At 46.8% G+C, this 15,884-nt stretch overlaps 1 protein-coding gene across 1 annotated transcript; it reads left to right on the top strand.

The window, feature by feature from the left end:
* Positions 1-14,572: 14,572 nt before the first annotated feature.
* Positions 14,573-15,189, top strand: LOC119305561. The gene has a single exon (XM_037582049.1). It carries the CDS (start codon positions 14,673-14,675, stop codon positions 14,937-14,939), a length of 267 nt encoding a protein of 88 aa, XP_037437946.1. The 5' UTR covers positions 14,573-14,672; the 3' UTR covers positions 14,940-15,189.
* Positions 15,190-15,884: the final 695 nt, after the last annotated feature.

Raw genomic sequence — 15,884 nt, forward strand, 5'->3', positions numbered from 1 at the left:
CAAGAAAAAGCAGGTTTCTACACACGAAAAGAGGTCTTTGCAAAGAAACTTTTTAGCACAAAAGACACCACAAGAACACGAACAACCCAAGGCAGAAGACAACAGGGAGCAACCATGTGACACAACCTCTCAAGGAGAGGGCGGTGGCAAGAGCCACCTATGTTTGAGTTCGTTGGTATGGCACCGCGAAGAATTATCCTTGGGCCCATGACCAAAACTCATCTTTGAAGCACAAGTACCATAAAAAATGGCTAATGTGAAAGAGTTGATCGATTTATGCATAATGGGGGAGGGAGAGTTCATTGATAGAACAACACCCCCCCTATGTCCATGCCTACATCTAAACTAGACAACAAGTTGAGTGTGGTGGGGGGTGCAAGGGTTCAAGTCACATTGCTCGAATCAATGATATTTAGCTCATACCTTAACTCGCGAAATCTTGCTTCATCCAAGGGCTTCGTGAAAATATCTGCAAGGTTATCATGAGTGTTGACATACTTAAGCTCGATCTCCCCTCGCCTAATGTGATCCCGGATGAAGTGATACCGAATCTCAATATGCTTCATCTTGAAGTGTTGCACCGGGTTGAGAGAAATCTTGATGGCACTTTCATTGTCACACCAAAGAGGTACTTTGTCAAAAATGACACCGTACTCCTTTAAAGTTTGCCTCATCCATAAGAGTTGTGCACAACAACTACCGGCCGCCACATATTCCGCTTCGGTGGACGAGAGAGACACACAACTTTGCTTCTTGGAAGACCAACTTACCGAAGAGCAACCAAGAAATTGGCACCCTCCGGAAGTGGACTTCCTATCCACCTTGTCTCCCGCCCAATCAGAATTCGTGAATCCTTCAAGCTTGAAGTTAGCTCCTCTTGGGTACCATAGGCCAAAGTTTGGGGTATGAGCCAAATATCAAAAGATTCGCTTGACCGCCACCAAGTGGCTTTCCTTTGGTGCGGCTTGGAACCGTGCACACATTCCCACACTCAACATGATATCCGGTCTAGATGCACAAAGGTAAAGCAAGGAACCAATCATAGAGCGATATACCTTTTGATCCACCGCTTTACCATTGGGATCAATGTCAAGTTGGCACTTGGTGGGCATCGGAGTAGAGGCCGGCTTGACATCACTTAGCTTGAATCTCTTAAGCATGTCTTGAGTGTATTTGGCTTGGTTGATGAAGGTACCTTCTCTTCTTTTTTTGATATCAAAACCAAGGAAGAACTTCAACTCTCCCATCGAAGACATCTTGAACTTAGAGGTCATGAGAGCGGCAAATTATTCATTGAAAGCATTGTTAGGGGAACCAAAGATAATGTCATCAACATATAGTTGGCACACAAACAACTCCCCTTTGGCCTTCTTAGTAAAAAGAGTGGGATCGATTTGCCCTACTTCAAATCCACGATCTTGTAACAACTCGGTAAGGTGGTCATACCACGCACGTGGGGCTTGTTTAAGGCCATAGAGTACCTTATCGAGTTGATACACATGATCCGGGAAGTAAGGATCCTCGAACCCGGGGGGTTGCTTGACATAAACCAACTCATTAATAGGACCATTAAGAAAAGCACTTTTCACATCCATTTGTTATAACTTAAAGTTGTGATGGGAAGCATAAGCAATCAACAAACGAATGGATTCAAGGCGAGCAACGGGAGCAAAGGTTTCACCGTAGTCGATACCCTCGACTTGGGAGTAGCCTTGTGCTACCAATCTTGCCTTCTTGCGAATGATGTTCCCATGAGCATCTTGCTTGTTCTTGAAGATCCACTTGGTTCCAATGATGTTATGGTTCCCCGAAGGCCTTGGCACAAACCTCCACACCTTGTTGTACTCGAAGTTGTTGAGTTCTTCATGCATGGCATTAAGCCAATCCGAGTCTTCGAGCGCCTCATAGACCTTTTAGGGTTCAACACAAGAGACAAACGCGTGATGTTCACAATAGTTTGCTAATTGTCTACGAGTGCTTACCCCCTTTCTTAGGCTTCCAACCACATTCTCCATGAGATGGCCTTTGGTGGTGAGTTTGGAAGCAATCTTCGCGGCACGACGCTCTAATTCCTCCTCGGATGTGGAAGGAGGAGGGTTAACTTGATCATCTTGAGCGCCATCTTGAGCTTGTTCTTGATCTTGAGCTTGCTCATGATCTTGAACTTGCTCGAGGGGGAGAACTTGACCTTGGGCATCATTTGGAGGTTCACCATCATCTTGACATTGATCTTGCCCTTGGTCTTGTTCCCGAGGTTGATGGCCTACACTTTGTTCTTCGGAAGCGTGTGGGTCTTGAGTAGGTGAAGGCTCCACTTGAGTGGAGCATTTTCCTTCTCCTTCGGCCACAAGGGGTTCCTAAATGGGTAGAATATGACCAATACCCATTCTTCTTATGGCTTGGGGAGGAATTTCATCACCTACATCACAAGTACCACTTTGCTCCACTTGGGAGCCGTTATTTTCGTCAAACTCCACGTTACACGTCTCCTCAATGAGTCTGGCGGACTTGTTGAGAACACGGTAAGCATGAGAGTTTGTAGCATAACCAACAAATATGCCCTCATAAGCTCTAGCCTCAAATTTAGACAAACGAACACCTTTCTTGAGAATGAAACACTTACACCCGAACACCCGGAAGTACTTGAGATTGGGATTGTTTCCGTTGAGTATCTCATAAGGAGTCTTGTTCAAGCCTTTGCGGAGATAGAGCCGATTGGATGCATGACATGCGGTGTTGATGGCTTCGGCCCAAAAGTTGTATGGAGACTTGAACTCCGCCATCATGGTCCTTTCCGCATCCATCAACGTCCGGTTCTTCCTCTCCGCAACACCATTTTGTTGAGGGGTATATGGTGTAGAATATTGATGCTTGATCCCCTCATCACTAAGAAACTCATCCAAGGTGTAGTTCTTTATCTTGCTGCCGTTGTCACTTCTTATTGTCAAGATCTTTGCATTATGTTGACGTTGAGCTTCATTTGCAAAGTCGATGACGGTTTGTTGAGTCTCACTCTTCCTCTTGAAGAAGTATACCCAAGTGTATCTTGAATAATCATCCACAATCACCAAGCAATACTTCCTACCCCCAAGACTATCAAAGGATGGAGGCCCAAAGAGGTCCATGTGCAGGAGCTCCAAGGGTCTCTTCGAGTAGATGATAGTCATGGGAGGGTGAGCCGTCTCATGAAGCTTTCCTTCGATACAAGCACTGCAAGCATGATCTTTGGCAAAACTAACATTTGTTAGTCCACGGACATGGTCCCCCTTGAGAAGACTTTGCAAAGATCTCATATTGACATGGGCTAAACGGCGATGCCAAAGCCATCCCACATCAACTTTAGCCATTAGGCATGTCGCAGTCTTAGTGGGTTGCTCCGAAAAGTTAATCACATAGAGACCATTCTCGACATGCCCAACAAAGGCTACTTTAAGAGTCTTGCTCCACAAGAGGGCCACGGTATCAATATCAAATAAGGTGGCAAAGCCCATGAGTGCGAGTTGACGAACGGAAAGTAAATTGAACGCAAGGGACTCAACAAGCATGACTTTCGCGATCGTTAGATCATGAGAAATGACAACCTTGCCAAGACCCAATACCTTAGAATGTGAGCCATCACCCCACTCGACATTGGTGGGCATAGATGGGATCTTTTGCATGTCCACCACCAAGTCCTTGCTCTCGGTCATATGATTTGTTGCTCCACTGTCGAGCAACCATGATCCCCCATCGGAAGCAAACACCTACAAGAGATCAATGCTTGGTTTTAGGTACCCATTTAGTAATGGGTCCTTTGATGTTAGTAACAACGGTCTTAGGAACCCAAATAGACCATTCAATGTACTCATAAGAAGAACCAACAAATTTAGCATCAACATGCCCATCACTAGCACGGCACAACACATAAGAGGGGTTAAAGTCGCCGGCTTTGTTGGGAGAGATGGCTTTGCCCTTTTTGGCATCACCACTCTTCGCATTGTTCTTCTTCTCCTTAGGAGCACCCTCTCCCTCCTTCACAAAAGTTTGCTTGAGCGGGGGAGGTCGTTTGGTCTTGTTATTCTTCTCCTCGTTCTTCTTCTTGTTCTTGGACTTGGGTGAGAACCCAACTCCCTCCTTGCCCACAACTTCCTTTTGATTGCTCAAAAGGTCATTTAGGTTCTTCTCACCTTGTATGCATGACACAAGACCTTTCTCGAGTTGTTCCTTTAACTTGGCAATCTCCTCCACAAGATGCACATGCTCACAACACGGGTTAGTAGCATTTGCATTATCAATTAAGACCATGTGAGGAAATGTGGACTTTTCCTTGCTTAGCTTAACTTGGAGTTGAGCATGAGACTCCTTGAGGTTTGCATGAGCACCTTTCAAGACCTTATGGGCCTTGTCAAGTACATCAAACTCCTCCTTGAGTCTAGCATGATCAACCCCAAGTTTAGCCTTCTCAGAAGTTAGAACACGAGACACTACAAGAGCATGATCAAGATCTTTCTTTAATTTGGCATGGTCATCGTTGTGTGACTCCTCAAGAGCCAAACGATGCCCACGCTCTTCCTCAAGAGCATTAGAGAGATCCGATATCTCATCGGCATAGTCACGACTATGACCTTCCATCTTAGAGATGGTTTCTTCGTGAGCCTCGGTCATGTCATTAGCTTCACCAAGTTTTTCCAAGAGAGCAACGAAGTGCTTCTTGGATTTGCCCTTGAGCTTACTCATGAAGGACTCAAATTCATTTACCTCCTCACTAGACCCCTTACCATCATCAAAGCCAACCGTCGAAGAAGGATTAGGAATAATGGTGGTTTTGATGTTGGGGGTTACCTTGTTGGTGGCTTTAGCCATGAGGCACTTGGCGGTGATGTTCTCGTTGGGTGAATCGAAGAGAGACACCCGGGGAGTTGTGGCAATGGCAACAGATGCCATAGCCATTGCTTCACTATCTTCATCCTCATCGTCATCCACACGGTATTCTTCTTGAACTACCAACCCGCGTGTAGGAGTCTTCTTGGTGAAGTTGTTCTTGTTGGGGAAGGACTTGGCTTTGTCTTTTCGGATGAACTGGCCACCATTATCTTCCCGCTTCTCGTAAGGACAATCCACAGCGAAATGGCTCACATTGCCACAGTTGGAACAAGTTCTAACTCGTTGCTTGCCCTTGAGGCCACTTGAGTTGTTCTTGTTGAAGTTGGGTCTTGTATTCTTCTTACTCCAAAATTGTCTTGAGGCAAGAGCCATGTGCTCATGATAATCATACTTCGTGTCTTCGGGGTTGCTCTCCTCATCTTCCTCTTCTTATTCTTCTTCCACACTAACCTTGGCCTTTAAGGCAAGGTTGGGCTTCTTTGCCCTTTGAGAACGGAGCACCGCATTGTCGGCGGTCTTGTCCAAGATGCTCATTGCAACGAACTCATCCAACACTTCACTTGAGGTCATGGAGTGGAAGTCCGGTCTTTGATGAATGACGGAGGACATGGCCTTGTTGTAGGGCATCATGGCCTTGAGGAACTTGCGCTTGATCCAATTGTCATCCGTGTCCTTGATCCCATGATCTCGGAGTGCGACCGCGAGTTTGGTCACTCTTCGAAAGAGCTCACGAGGTTCTTCATCTTCTTTCATTGCAAACTCATCGGCTTCATCTTGCACCACTTCGTAGTTGGAGCGTTGAATGCTAGCACTTCCTCGATAGAGAGACACAACACATTGCCATGCGTCTTTAGCCATGGCATGAGGACGAAGATGAGGGAGATCTTCGGGAAGGATTGCATCTTGGATGATGAAGAGAGCACTCTCATTGAATTGATTATCCATGGCTTCTTGAGGGGGAAGTGGCTTGGGTCATGTGGATAGAAACCTTCTTCTATAATTCTCCAAAGATTAGTATTCACATGTTTTAAATGACAATTGAAACGATAAACCAAAGCATCAAAATCCTTATTTTTCACAATCTTAGGAGGAGGACCGGCATGATTTAAATGAGTAGTGGGAATCGGTCCACCATAAGTAGGAGGTTCCACATGGGCAAAGATGCCGGAGCCATTCCTACCACTAGTAGAAGGACCTTTTTCACTATTAGCTTCCCCCTTGTCGGAGGTGGCATCCGTCACCTTGTTAGTGGGATCACCTACTTTCATCGGCGAGGTGGATAGTTTAAGTCCTTCTAGGAATTTAGAAAACATGCTTTTAACCTCGGTCGTCATGGAGGTTTTCAATGTGTCTAAAGCCACATTGAATTCCTCACGTGAGACCGAGGTTCCCCGATCGGCCATAGATGAGATAGGATTCACACCGGAGTGCTCCTCCGCACTGTCGTTGGTGTCAACCATACTCTTCGGACGGCAAAGTCCTTAATAAAGAGACGAAGCTCTGATACCAATTAAAAGGATAAATATGGTTGACTAAAGGGGGGGGGGGGTGAATAGGCAACTAACAATTTTTAAGCTTTTCTTTATCAATTTGAACCTTGCAACAAAATAGGTTGACTAGATATGCAACTACGTGGACAACCTATATGATGCAAAGACAACTAGCACACAAGCAAGCAATAGATACAACACAAGTAAGCTTGCAAAAGTAAAGGCACAAAATAACCAAGAGTGGAGCCGGTGAAGACGAGGATCTGTTACCGAAGTTCCTTCCTTTTAAGGGGAAGTACGTCTCCGTTAGAGCGGTGTGGAGGCACAATGCTCCCCAAGAAGCCACTAGGGCCACCGTAATCTCCTCACGCCCTCACACAATGCGAGATGCCGTGATTCCACTATTGGTGCCCTTGAAGGCGGCGACCGAACCTTTACAAACAAGGTTGGGGCAATCTCCACAATACTTGGAGGCTCCCAACAACACCACAAAGCTTCACCACAATGGAGTATGGCTTCGAGGTGACCTCAACCGTCTAGGGTGCTCAAACACCCAAGAGTAAGAAGATCCGCTAGGGATTAGTGGGGGGAATCAAATATCTCTTGGTGGAAGTGTAGATCGGGCCCTTGTCACCCAATCCCGAACAAATCAACAAGTTTGATTGGCTAGGAAGAGAGATCAGGCCAAAATGGAGCTTGGAGCAACAATGGAGCTTAAGATAGAAGAGGTGGTCAACTAGAGGTAGAAGACGCCCCTTTTATAGTCATGGAAAAGATCCAACCATTATCCACATGTTCAGCCTGCGACATGCGGTACTACCGCTCCAAGAGCGCGGTACTACCGCAAGGCCACGCGGTACTACCGTGGAGGGCCACGGTACTTCCGCGGCAGCAGCAGAGGCCGGGACTTGCCTGACTGAGTGCAGTACTACCGCTTGCGCGGTACTACCGCTTCCCCTTGCGGTACTACCGCAAGGCAGGAAAGTCAAAGCCTACGAAGAGCACAGATGAAATAAAATACATCCGTGCCTACTTCCACTAAAAATGAAACAGTGCAAAAATCCGACGCGGTACTACCGCGCACGAGGCGCGGTACTACCGTGGAGACGCGGATGTAAAAAATTACATCCGCTCCTACTACCGTGACTCAGCGGTACTAGGCATGAGGGCCACGGTACTACGACTCCGGGGGAGCGGTACTACCGTGGCCTCCCGCAGTACTACCGCGCAGGACGTGCGGTACTACCGTGAGGGCGCGGATGTAAAAAATTACATCCGCCCCTACTACCGTACCGGAGCAGCACTAGGCCTGGGAGCCACAGTACTAAGGCTCCAGAGAAGCGGTACTACCGTGACCCCCAGCGGTACTACCGCAGGTGCTTGCGGTACTACCGCTCCATAGAGCAGTACTACCGCAAGTACAGCAGTAGCCGTCAGATTAAGCAAAACTTGGATAACGGAGAGATGCTCCAAAGTGCAAGGGAAAGGAAGGACATGTGTACGTGTTGATTCCACCCGAACCTTTCCGACGCGGACCCCCTCTTAATAGTACGGCTCTCCTACGACTCAAATCCACCAAAGAGAAACGTAGAACAACGCCGTCTTCAATAGTCTTCGAGGGGCACCGAATCGTCTCGTGCCTAGAGATGAAGCGTTTGAGAAACTAAAGGCACACGATTAGTCCGCAAAAGCATTGTCATCAATCACCAAAACACTTAAGGGATAAATATGCTCTTACACCCTTCTTGCCCTTGCCCTTTCTTGAAACTAGTGGTTTTACTAACCATCAACAATTGATGCTCCTACTCGATTTCTACTTTCGCGGTGTCAAACATCGCGAATAGCTCAAGGATCATCATATCTATCCCTGATATGTTATAGTTCATCACGAAGCTCTAGTAGCTTGGTGGCAATGACTTTGGAGAAACATCACTATCTCATTTGGAAGTTTAACTCCCACTCGATTCAAGTGATTGTAGTACTCAGACAATCTGAGCACATGCTCAACGATTGAGCTTTTCTCCCTTAGTTTGTAGGCTAAGAAACTCGTCGGAGGTCTCATACCTCTTGACGTGGGAACGAGCCTGAAATCCCAATTTCAGCCCTTAGAACATCCCATATGTTCCGCGACGTTTCAAAAACGTCTTCGGCGCCACAATTTTAAACCGTTTAACATCACTGAACTATCATGTAGCCATCAAAACGTGTATGTCAGATGTTCACAACATCCACAGACGATGTTCGAGGTTCAGCACACCGAGCGGTGCATTAAGGACATAAGCCTTCTGTGCAGCAATGAGGACAATCCTCAGTTTACGGACCCAGTCCGCATAATTGCTACTATCAACTTTCAACTAAATTTTCTCTAGGAACATATCTAAAACAGTAGAACTAAAACGCGAGCTACGACATAATTTGCAAAGACCTTTTGACTATGTTCATGATAATTAAGTTCATCTAATCAAATTATTTAATGAACTCCCACTCAGATAGACATCCCTCTAGTCATCGAAGTGATATATGATCCGAGTCAACTAGGCCGTGTCCGATCATCACGTGAGACGGACTAGTCATCATCGGTGAACATCTTCATGTTGATCGTATCTACTATACGACTCATGTTCGACCTTTTGGTCTCTTGTGTTCCGAGGCCATGTCTGTACATGCTAGGCTCGTCAAGTCAACCTAAGTGTTTCGGGTGTGTAAATTTGGCTTACACCCGTTGTATGCGAACGTTAGAATCTATCACACCCGATCATCATGTGGTGCTTCGAAACAACGAACTTTCGCAACGGTGCACAGTTAGGGGGAACACTTTCTTGAAATTTTAGTGATGGATCATCTTATTTATGCTACCGTTGTTCTAAGCAAATAAGATGTAACCATGACAAACATCACATGCAAATCATAAAGTTACATGATATGGCCATCATCATCTTGCGCCTTTGATCTCCATCTTTGAAGCGCGGCATGATCACCTTTGTCATCGGCATGACACCATGATCTCCATCATGATCTCCATCATCGTGTCTCCATGAAGCCGTCTCGCCAACTATTACTTCTACTACTACGACTAACAGTTAGCAATAAAGTAAAGTAATTACATGGCGTTGTATAATGACACGCAGGTCATACAATAAATTAAGACAACTCCTATGGATCCTGCCAGTTGTCATACTCATCGACATGCAAGTCGTGATTCCTATTACAAGAACATGATCAATCTCATACATCACATATATTTCATTCATCACATCCTTCTTGGCCATATCACATCATATGGCATATGCTACAAAAACAAGTTAGACGTCCTCTAATTGTTGTTGCAAGTTTTTACGTGGCTGCTATAGGTTTCTAGCAAGAACGTTTCTTACCTACGCCAAAACCACAACGTGATATGCCAATTGCTATTTACCCTTCATAAGGACCATTTTCATCGAATCCGATCTGACTAAAGAGGGAGAGACTGGCACCCGCTAGCCACCTTATGCAACAAGTGCATGTCAGTCGGTGGAACCTGTCTCACGTAAGTGTACGTGTAAGGTCGGTCCGGGCCGCTTCATCCCACAATACCGTCGAAACAAGATAGTACTATTAACGGTAAGCATATTGAACAAAATCAATGCCCACAACAACTTGTGTTCTACTCGTGCATAGAATCTACGCAATAGACCTAGCTCATGATGCCACTGTTGGGGAACGTAGCAGAAATTCAAAATTTTCTATGCATCACCAAGATCAATCTATGGAGATTCTAGCAACAAGAGAGGGAGAGGATGATTGCATCTTCATACCCTTGAAGATCGCGATGCGGAAGCGTTACAAGAACGCGGATGAGGGAGTCGTACTCGCGGCGATTCAAATCGCGGAAGATCCAATCTAACGCCGAACAAACGACGCCTCTGCGTTCAACACACGTACAGCCCGGGGATGTCTCCTCCTTCTTGATCCAGCAAGGGGAGAGGAGAAGTTGAGGGAGAGCTCCGGCAGCACAACGTCATGGTGGTGGATCTTACAGTTCTCCGGCAGGGCTTCGCCAAGCACTAGCGAGGAGGAGGTGGAGTTGGAGAGGGGGAGGGCTGCGCCAGGGGCAAGGGTGAAGCTCCCATGCGCCTCCCCACTATATATAGGGGTGGAGGGGGCTGGTTTCTTGCCCTCCAAGTCCATTGGGGTATTGGCAAAGGTGGGAGGAAAGAAATCCCATCATTTCCTTCCCCACCGATTGTTATCCCCCTTTTTAGGGATCTTGATCTTATCCCTTTGGGATATGATCTTATTCCTTCTAAGGGGGGATCTTGGTGCGCCTTGACCAGGGGTGTGGGGCCTTGCCCCCACTACCCACGTTCATGTGGTTCCCCCCATGCAGGTGGGCCCCACTCCGGAACCTTCTAGAACCTTCCCGGTACAATACCGAAAAATTCCGAACATTTTCCGGTGGCCAAAATAGGACTTCCCATATATAAATCTTTACCTCCAAACCATTCCGGAACTCCTCGTGACATCCGAGATCTCATCCGGGACTCCGAACAACATTCGGTAACTGCACACTAATTCCCATAACAACTCTAGCGTCACCAAACCTTAAGTGTGTAGACCCTACGGGTTCGGGAATTATGCAGGCATGACCGAGACATCTCTCTGGCCAATAACCAACAGCCGGATCTGCATACCCATGTTGTCTCCCACATGTTCCACGATGATCTCATCAGATGAACCACGATGTCAAGGATTCAAGCAATCCCGTATACAATTCCCTTTGTCAATCGGTACGTTACTTGCCCGAGATTCGATCGTCGGTATCCCAATACCTCGTTCAATCTCGTTACCAGCAAGTCACTTTACTCGTTCCATAATGCATGATCCCATGACTAACTACTTAGTCACATTGAGCTCATTATGATGATGCATTACCGAGTGGGCCCAGAGATACCTCTCTGTCATCGGAGTGACAAATCCCAGTCTCGATTCGTGCCAACCCAACAGACACTTTCGAAGATACCTGTAGTGCACCTTTATAGCCACCCAGTTACGTTGTGACGTTTGGTACACCCAAAGCATTCCTACGGTATCCGGGAGTTGCACAATCTCATGGTCTAAGGAAATGATACTTGACATTAGAAAAGCTCTTAGCAAACGAACTACACGATCTTGTGCTATGCTTAGGATTGGGTCTTGTCCATCACATCATTCTCCTAATGATGTGATCCCGTTATCAATGACATCCAATGTCCATGGTCAGGAAACCATAACCATCTATTGATCAACGAGCTAGTCAACTAGAGGCTCACTAGGGACATGTTGTGGTCTATGTATTCACACATGTATTACGGTTTCCAGTTAATACAATTATAGGATGAACAATAGACAATTATCATGAACAAGGAAATATAATAATAACCATTTTATTATTGCCTCTAGGGCATATTCCCAACAGTGGCCGCCGGCCACCCCTCCCCCTTCCCCTTCTCCATCTCTGTTTTTTATCGGTTCCGGCATTGTTCGGCGGGTTTGCTGGCGGTCTCGGAGGTGGCTGTGGTGCAGATTTCTCAAAGCCTTGACCTTTGGTGGTTCTCGGAGCGTTCTGGATGCAGAGCGGCGGCTCTGGCGGTGGGAGGTGTGTTGGTCGTGGGCTGACCGCACGGCTCGGGTGCGGGCGAGCAGCCATGGTCGCTTGGGCAGCATGGATGCGGGTGGTTGGCGGAGTGATGTTGCGACGGAGGGGTAGGAGCAGCAGGGTTCATCACTCGCCTAGTCCCGATACTGGCCGACGGAGGCAGCGTCCGTGGATGTCGTTCTCCTTCTTGCAGGCTCCGTCGTGGTGCTCCCATTGCCTTCGTGTCATTCCGGGTGAAAACCTGATTTTCGGGATCAGTCTGTGACGGCTTCCTACAGTCGTTTTCCCTCTTGAGGGCACCGTCTTGGAGTCCTCGCTCCGGCTTTGTCCGTCTCATTACCCCTCGGTGGATTGCTCATCTTTATGGTGGTCTTCGGCTTATCATTAGGGTGCTTAGTCGTCGTTGGGGTGATGTTTTTGGTGCTCGGCACCTTTGTATCTCACATTGGGTGTGTGCGTTGAGTGTGGTGGTGGCGTGCGTTTGTATCTTCTTACTTGATGTTGTGATGATGGTGCTTTATATATAAAGCGGGGAGAAACCTTTTTTCTTAGATCTTAGTATCTGGTGCCATAATTTACATATACAGTGTATAGACAACATAATTTCAATTTATCAGTTCAAATTTTGTGAAAATTATAGTGTAAATAGGATAATTTAGTTTCATAATTCTAACCAATGTTCCTTTTTTGCAGGGAATTCTAACCAATGTTCCCGAAATAGCATTAAATTGATAGACAACTAGTGTTAGTAGTATGAACAATTTTGAATTTTAGAGCCCATGGCACCCCTAGGTCTGCCCTGCGCGAGAGAATATGCAAGTTTTGCACTCTTAGTTCACCTTTGGGCGTGTGAAAAGTTGTTGATTCATGAATATAAAAATGTTGCTCTCTCAGTTAAAAAAACTTACTCTCTCTACTCATTTATTACCGATAGACCATCAAAAGAAATAGGTGCAAATTTTACCATCAGACATCGTAAACCATTGAAGATGCCCTAAAATATTATTAAAATTACAATCGATTTCTTAACCGCGCGTTTTTTCATTATGGTCAATGCTCATTGAGCCAAAGGCGATGTGTTCAGTGAAGGCAACGCACCATTGATGATGCTGGTGAGGCCGATTAAACTAGAGGCAACGATGACATGAAGGAAAGGTGGATGAAGAGTCAGAACGAGGCGGCGACAGAACCGGCGGTGATGGTGATTGGGTGATGATAAGATGGCGATGTAACAAAGTGGCGGGATTGGTCACAAGAGAGGTAATAACTTGTTGGGTTGGGTAGAAAGGCGGATCTCTATAGGTTGTTGGGAGGAGGCGTCTTCTCGTTTTAGATCGGCGACAAACAAAATCAAGCGCGATTTAGTGAAAACAAATACTTTTAATTATATGTCTTGAACATATGTACATTCATTTATACAACTATTCCCAACACTAAACTAAGAGCGTAGATACAACTTATGAAGAGACCTAGAGGATATATATGTTATATTCACGGGAATGAAATGGTGCAGATCCTCCGACTTATGTCACGTGACATTGGCTTAGTGACATATGGGTCCACATGTCAATGACTACCAAGTCTCCAAACTTAGAGAATCTCAAGGCGGGAACGAAAGGAAACATCAGTTTCTTCAAGTTCATCCGTAAATAATCTATAAGGCCGTGGGAGTAACTTACCAAGTAATATAACGCACCGCAAAGCAAATTTGGTTATGTTGTTAGTAGTTAATGAAGAGAGATGTTTGTGGTACAGTAACATAACGTTTTCTAAGAGAAGATGCGTCTGCTAGCTAATAAATAAAATCATGTATAACACTATTACTATGATATTTTGCAGTATAAAGGTACTAATTGCTTAAACCAGCGTCATATGCATGACTTGTTTAATTTACTCTCCATTATGACCAGCCTAAAAAAACATGAAGAAGTCTATGGAAATGTCTTTCTTGTAGAATCTGCAAATATCAAACGATGGTTCGACAGATGTAATCACCCATTCTGCTCTGAAATTCAAGAAATTGTAAACTTCATCGAAGCGGGGTTCACTCGACCGTGTTGCATAGGTACCTTACGGAAATAAAAACTCCGAAATTAACGGGGAAACGTCGGTTTTGGTTCAGGAGCACTTTGGTTATTATTCTTGTTCTAGTTTGAGGTTGTCTCAGACGGCACGCGTTAATCGTGGATTGAGTTGATCAGTAACCCAATCAGATAGCTCCCGACCAGATAATAGATAGAGAATGTGACCGCGCATAGGTGATCAGCCTCTCTTTGTGTCCCTGACATTTGTCCACGACCACCATATCCGTTCGCGGAGTCAGTGACCACTCCACACGTTTTCTTTTCTTTTTTTTTTCTTCTCCCAGCAGAAGGGAGGCTGGCAAGCGAAAACAAAATGGCGCGCACGATTAATCCATGTGTCGAAACAAAAGGAGCAGCCGTGGCGTGGCTTTCTAAAGCAGTTGAAACGGCGACCGCGCTCCGCTCGGAAGCCACCCCACGTCTCCGGCCCGCCGCCGTCGCTCTCCCACGAAAATCGACCCGCAAGCAAACCCAGACCCGACAACCACCTCCTCCATACCTACCGCTATATAAATCGCGGTCGACACGCCAACAGACTGCGGGCTTCACCGATCACCAATACGTTCGGTGCAGGTGCAGCAGATTAACAATTCAGTTCGTTCGTGCGTGCGTGCGTGCTCCATGGTGAGATCGCTTCCGTCTGTTTCGATGGAGGGGAGGAGGCTGCAGGAGGAGGAGCAGGAGCAGGAGCAGCGGGAGGTGCTGCTCATCCACAGCCAGGTGCGGAGGATCAAGCGGGAGGACGAGGAGACCCGGAGGCACCTCCTCAAGCTGCAGCTGCTGGAGACGAGGCCGGCCGCCGGGCAGGAGGCCTCGCCGCCGGCCTCCCGCTCGCTGTCGCCGCTGCGGCGTGCCGGGAGCGCCATACGGGTCGGCCACTGGGCCTAGTCACCTCGCCTGCCCGGCCAGGCAGCGTATACAGTCGTATAGATATAGGAGAGCGAGCGAGCTATATATTTGAGAGCCTTAGTACGGTCGATCGATGCCTGTCCATGCTCTCTGCGTGCATGGAACCAGAGCTTATAGTTGATCGATCTAGCTGCTTTACATGCTCTGTTTCAGTCGACTTTTCTTCTTCTTGTTGTAAATATACCGAAGTTCACCTCGTGCTTCTACGTACTGCATCCAAGTTCTTCCATGCTAGTTCCTTCAGGATTGATTCGATTCTTCGTTTGATTCGGAATGGAAATCCGCAGAAAACGCCGGCAAATCGGGCATGTCATTCCCAGTCCCGGAGGACGCGCCTCAGCCAAGGCAACGACCAGCGGATGAGATGAGAGGCACAGATCGACTGAGGTAGCCAACGTTGACTCGGAAGTAGCATAGGTCGCATCCCGGCATCCGCATGTGTATCTTCTCAGAATAAAGACGAGATACGCATCTGTCAGGCAGGGCAAATTTGATAAACTTGATCTATAGACGGAATCAAATCACAGAATGAACTATCCGTGAAACCATTTCACGCGGCTGACCTTTTTGTGTGACGCCCAACACGAAGGCGCCACACTACACTGTGCAACGCCTCGCAGATAGGCGCTAAACCGCCAGCGTCGCACATGTGTGATCAGAATATTACTAAGTCGTGTGCAGCGCCTGAGAGCTAGGCGCCACACTATACAGTGTAGCGCCTAGCTCCTAGGCATTGCACTAGTGCAGCGCCTAGCTCCCAGGCGTTGCACTAGTGCAGCGCCTGAGAGCTAGGCGCCACGGGTCAGCCGCGTGAAATAGTTTTACGGATAGTTCATTCTGTGATTTGATTTCGTTCATAGGTCAAATTTATCAATTTTGCCATCTAGGCTATTCTGTGCACGTGGTTGAAGGCCGGAGCGTAGC

Source organism: Triticum dicoccoides, chromosome 5B (assembly GCF_002162155.2).
Source record: "Triticum dicoccoides isolate Atlit2015 ecotype Zavitan chromosome 5B, WEW_v2.0, whole genome shotgun sequence".
Lineage (NCBI taxonomy): Eukaryota > Viridiplantae > Streptophyta > Magnoliopsida > Poales > Poaceae > Triticum > Triticum dicoccoides.